The sequence below is a fragment of the Adiantum capillus-veneris genome, chromosome 11 (assembly GCF_014529385.1).
Source record: "Adiantum capillus-veneris isolate H3 chromosome 11, ASM1452938v2, whole genome shotgun sequence".
In the NCBI taxonomy this organism is placed as follows: Eukaryota; Viridiplantae; Streptophyta; class Polypodiopsida; order Polypodiales; family Pteridaceae; genus Adiantum; species Adiantum capillus-veneris.
Genome location: NC_140941.1, coordinates 147,416,744 through 147,422,639, shown reverse-complemented (window position 1 = coordinate 147,422,639; position 5,896 = coordinate 147,416,744). Strand labels below are relative to the sequence as shown.

General features: G+C 42.5%; 1 protein-coding gene across 1 annotated transcript; it reads right to left on the bottom strand.

The window, feature by feature from the left end:
- Positions 1–718: 718 nt before the first annotated feature.
- LOC147448188 (transcription factor SRM1-like) lies at positions 719–1,652 on the bottom strand. The gene is made up of 2 exons (XM_086524052.1): positions 1,196–1,652; positions 719–1,120 (listed from the first exon to the last, which is right to left on the bottom strand). The coding sequence occupies exons 1-2, from the start codon at positions 1,633–1,635 to the stop codon at positions 838–840; spliced, it is 723 nt and encodes a 240-aa protein (XP_086380178.1). The 5' UTR covers positions 1,636–1,652; the 3' UTR covers positions 719–837.
- Between the last annotated feature and the right edge of the window lie 4,244 nt (positions 1,653–5,896).

Sequence of the window (5,896 nt, the reverse complement as noted above, 5' to 3'; positions counted from 1 at the left end):
AAGATCTTTCTTGTACAACATATTGTTTTTCATGCATTTTTGTGTATGCATATATAGGATGTCCCATCATTGGACATATGCATTAGATATTGTTTTTTGCTTCCACCTATGCACCTTGAGTGGACTATAACAGGCAAACCAACTTCCCATATTGCTACCCTTATATTTGTTACCCTCATATCCATCAACAAATAGTCCCTTCAATACTTTAATAATATTTCCCCTGCACCTCACTTCTCTACTTCTCTTGGACAAACGCTTAATTAATAAACAGACGCCTCGCTATTATGCTGCTACAACGGACAAATGCGCCATTATCTCTCACACCAAAAGGAAACTCGGACTAAGGAAGATGCTACAACGGAATATACATGATAAAGAGAGAAAAAAACCAAAAAATTATACAAGATAATAATTCAAAAATTATACAAAGTTGGAAAAAACCGCTTTTTGATTTAACTTGCACAATCCTTCAATCAAATTCAAGTTACACCTTGGTTACACATCTCAAATAGTTCACCCATACACATTTTACAACGAACTCAAGCTCATTTGATTCACACAAAGGTCACATGTAGTTTAAATATAATTGGGGATGGCCGATATTATTGCCCACTCACCCCATATGTTGTTTTCGAGCTTTCGGACTAAGGATCATTCATCCCTTAGGCCGAGGAGCTATAAGTTACACTAGTAAGGTAGTTGACGTTACATTAAGTGATTGATCATGGGCCATGTATATATATATATGTACATGTACGAAGGAATGGCCACGTATTAAACACACCTCATATAGAACTAGTCTGGCCTTTAAAGTCTAATGTATAATTGATAAAGTCATTGATGATGATGGAGGGGAGGAAAGGGCCCCGGACGAAGCGGAGGGAGAGGGCGGAAGGAGGGGGTCGGCGGTGGGGGAGGGGAGGCGGCCGCGGCGGTGGCAGCGTTAGTGATGTCGTGGATGCTTGAGCGGCGCTTTTCCTTGTGGATGGAATTGAGGCGGATAAAGTACTTTTGCGCGTGACTGGCCACCTGCGTTGGTGTGCGCGACACCACAAAGTTGCGCGAGATGCTGCGCCAGTCCCCCTTGCCGAACCTGTCCAGCCCCAGCAAGAACAACCTGCAAAACAACCTCCTCCTCATCAATAGGGCCGCCGCGCTTATATTGCAAAGACGGCTTTATATGCATGCATACCTGTGCTCTTCCTCCGTCCAAGGAACCCCCTTCTTCCTCTCTTGCTCCGAAGCCTTGGCCTTGGGCGCTGGATACAGCCCGGCCGCCATGGAAGCTCCGCTATTAAAAGCACTCAGCTCCTCCCAAGATGGGGTGGGCGACGAGCAGCTGCCACGGTGGGCGCGGTAATTGGGCGTGGAAACTTTTCCGGCCTCAATGGCAGCCACGTCTTCCAGAAGCAGACCGTAATGACTCTTCACTTCAGCCGCCGACTTGCCAGGCACCAGGGCTGCCACCTTCAGCCATCGTCCATCTGCCTCCGCCGCCACCTCCTCCTCGGCGCAGTAGAGCGCCAACGCTTGCTCAAATCGCTTGTTCTGTTCTCCTGTCCAGCGCGTTTCCTGCCGCTGCTGCTGCTGCTGATGATGATGACGATGATGATGGTCGGGCCAGGGCGTCATTTCCTCTCTGCTGCTCAAAATGGTCAACATTTATATTCCTAAAGCTGCCCTTTATCCAACGTGGAGATGCTCATTGCTCAAATCTTATCCACTCTCTTACTTTCCTTGTTAGTGGCGTGTGCCCCCTTCTACCCTACCTACCTAAACACCTTAAAGGTTCTTCTCACCTTGGTCTCATGGCACCACGTGGGCTTCCACACTCCTAGCCTAAGGTTCATCTCGTCACACTGCTCTATTGTGTGCCGCTTGGCTTTCCAAATTGTGTCTCTTTCCTTTACCGTGATTATGTTTATTTTGCTTTTTTGTTCCACCATAGCACCACCATCTAGAGTTAAACGAGAGACGTGCATGCGCTCTCTGCACACATGAGAAAGAGGAGGAGAAGGCCGCGTGCAAAGTAGCTATGCTTGCTAATGTGGAGACCAAGGATCGGGTCACTATAGCTCCAGTGGGGAGAGCACACTTTAACCCCATTTTTGCAAAGTTGACCATTTGAAATAATTGTGAAACACATTCCTCTGAAATAGCCATGTATTCCTTTGTAAAGGGTCGCATGGGGGACAATTTGGATCCATGTACCACAATCGAATCAGAAGCTTTTGGAAATGTTGTACTTATTGGACAAGCCTTGTGTATGTTGCTATTAGTGCTCTCTCTCTCTCTCTCTCTCTCTCTCTCTCTCTCTCTCTCTCTCTCTCTCTCTCTCTCTTTGGCGGCATGAAAGTTTGGGAAAACTTTCATTGGCTGATGAGTCTCTCTCTATCTTTCCCCACACTTGCATCGTGCTTCTGCTCTTGTACCGAACTGTCTCCCTCCCATTTTCTCTTCTGACTCTACATCATGGCTTCACCCCCTGTGTACCTAGATCACTCCTCCCTCTCTATGACCGCTTTGCATCGCCTCATCCAAGATAAGAGAGAGAAGAATTCATGATAATGGCATGCTAATTGACACTTAAGCACATGATGATTGCACAATAGAATTGGAGTAGAAGGTAGACACAAAATGCTTATTTGATTGCTTAGAAAATGACTACAAGAAGGCTCATTATATAGAGCTAGCCAAGGCATCTCATCAGGCATCATCTATGACATCACATATAGGCTCAGATAAGCCTATATGTGACTTGTAACTTGCAACTTGTAAAATTCGTATACATAGTTTTAGGGGGTTTTTGGGTGGACTATGCTATCTCTAGGGAAATGCGCATGACCTAGAAATGCCCCTTATGGGTCCATATACCCCCTAGGGTACCTTTTCCCATGCTATTGCATGATTTCTGCCACCTTGATTGCCTAGTAGACAAGAGGTACATCATATGGGCGAAAAAAATCATGATCTCAAGGAGAGGTTCACAAAGAAGGTCAGGATCATAGGAGGAAGCCCATTTCCAATAGTCCTCCCCTTGGACTTAGGACTATGGTAGACACTCATTCATTCATTCATACATCATTCATACGCCATAAAGGCTAATCATTCATATGCCATAAAAAGCTCATCGTTCATACACCATAAAAGACTCATCATTCATGGGGTTTTGTGTCCTCGTAGAACATATGTTACAAGAGCAACATATCCTTCATCTTCATCCCATTCTTATTCCTTTGTTAGAAGAGCAACATATCCTTCATATTCATCCCATTCTTCTTCCTGTGCTACACGATCTTCGTTTTTGTATCCTCCCCTTGAAAAACTTTCACTTCATATCCTTCATGTGCTTGATCACATGTTACTTGATTCTTTGCTACTTATTTTAGACTCGAATCTTGGAGGTAAATCATGTGCAAGAGCCTTGGATGAAAGTTCTTCTTGAAGTAATCCAAGCTCAAAAACCAAGTCTTTATGCTCCTTCATCAGGTGCCAATGGATACTAGTGGATGATGGCTTATGCTGCTGCTTCGGGTCCCACAACTTCATTCTTGCTTGGATCTTAGATCTCATGTGTTATCTATAATAGTCCCTCCATGTTTTGAGATGTTGTGATGATCTTTGTGGCTCCTTCATTCGAGGCTACACTTGAGGAAACCATAATTCTTCTAGAGGTGATCTTATCCAAAGAGATTCTCTTGGAAAGTGTCTAACCTCTCACAAATGCACAATCGCCCACTTAGGTGATGGTAAAGTGTTGCAAGTCGTTGTGCTAAGATGCAATTATTTTTTAATGCAAAGAGAGAGAGAGAAAGAGAGAGAGAGAGAGAGAGAGAGAGAGAGAGAGAGAGAGAGAGAGAGAGAGCTCTCTCTCGGAGCCAAGAAACCCCTCTCTTTCAGAGAGAGAGAGAGAGAGAGAGAGAGAGAGAGAGAGAGAGAGAGAGAGAGAGAGAGCTCTCTCTCGGAGCCAAGAAACCCCTCTCTTTCAGAGAGAGAGAGAGAGAGAGAGAGAGAGAGAGAGAGAGAGAGAGAGAGAGAGAGGGGTTTCTTGGGGGAGTATACTCTCCCACTCTCCCTCTCTCTCTCTCTCTCTCTCTCTCACACACACACACACACACACACACACACACACACACACACATTGTGTGAAGTGCAAAGTGCAAGAGCTCCATCTCCTTCTGCAAGCTAGTAGGGAAGTTGAGAGCCTACACCAACACTCTTCAATATAGGCATAGATATATCCATTGATATCTACGTGGCTATGCTCATATAGCAATGCAAATATTGATGCCTATATTAATTAATTTGATATCGATGTTGGATAACCATATATATCCACATGTATGTAGATGCTTGCAGGTACAAAAGTTTTGGGATGATAGGACCAAGAACCAATTTACCGTTGTCAACAAATCTGAACTTTTGAAAATAATGACAAATTCACCAACGCCAATTTAACCTAAAAACATTAGGATGATAGGAAATTTGAAGAGAATTTTTGTTGCATTTGATACAAATGTGTTATATACAAGGGATTGCCAACATCGAAGGTAAAAACATTTGTTTATAGTGTAAAAGGCTATTTAAATCACGAAAACGGGTGAATGCCTCAAATGAAAATGACGTATGAACACTAAGTAAAATGTTTGGGTACAAAATGGGAGAATTGTATCATCCCCAATAGATACATTTATATAAAACTAAAAGATATGGTAGCAAATGAGTGCACTACTCTGGATCAGATGTTTCCTCATGCTGTAAGGGCGTTCAAGTTGGATCTACAAAATAAAAAAAGACCCAAAAAAATTTATATAGCTAACAACCTGATAAACGACACATAGTCTAACATAAATGAAATTAGTGATTAAAGTTTATACATATTACCTTGACAAGTCAAGATACCAAAATCTACATGAGCTCAGTAAGACCATGGCTTACACCATTGCCGCCACATTTACATGCTTTTAAAAAAAAAACTTGGATTGGGTTGGTTTTGCTATGACATACGAGTGTGATGAGTGGTTTTTGGTTTCATGCTCAGTAGTTCATGTATATCATGGTTGAGCAAGAAGAAACCTACTATGGCCACCTCTACTTGTGAAGCTAAGTACAAGGTAGCTTTTATAGCTATGGTTGAGTGTGTGTGGCTCAAATGCCTTCTGGCTAATTTGGGAGTTGGACACATGTGTGGAACTCTCATCTTCATTGATAGTCATAGCACATTAGAAGTTGCAATGAATCTAGTCTTTCATGCTTGCACAAAGCACATTGAAATGCATTATCACTTTGTTAGGGAGAGACCCTCAATTGGGGAGATCAGCTTGGCATATGTTGCAACATAGGAAAACCTTGCAAGTTTGTTTACGAAGGCATTACCTCATGAGAAGTTTGGAGCTTTTTAGAAAGATTTGGGATTGCTTCCCTTTGTGGAGTGATCATGTCCATAGGGCATGGAACTTCCCATTTGCCAGATCTCGCTCATTGCATCACCCCTAGGGGGATAAGAAAACTCTTATTTGAGCCAAATCACAAAACAATAATGGGTTTGCATTTTACAAAAGATCAAATTTTTAAGAGACTAAAATGGTTGGGTGTCTATTGGCCATTAATGAAAATAGATATCCATAGATATGTCGATATATGTGAACAATGTTGTGAGGTATCTCCAATACTTTTTGCCATGCTATTCCAAATTATTGCGGTACCAACATGCGGTAAATATTGGTGAAATGCCTTTTGAGAAAAAAAATTCCTAAAACAATGAGTAAGTGTATACAAATTGCAATTGAGACCAAGGTCCATAACTATGCTCTTATTGGAGAATAGCTATATTGGCAGGGAAACAATCAACAACTTCGCTTATATGTTGGATTAGGGGGAGGATATATTTTAG

Coding starts and splice junctions, on each gene's coding strand:
- LOC147448188 (XM_086524052.1), bottom strand. CDS start 1,635: ATGACGCCCTGGCCCGACCATCATCATCGTCATCATCATCAGCAGCAG. Junction 1,121..1,195: donor TGGACGGAGGAAGAGCACAG/GTATGCATGCAT, acceptor GTTGTTTTGCAG/GTTGTTCTTGCTGGGGCTGG.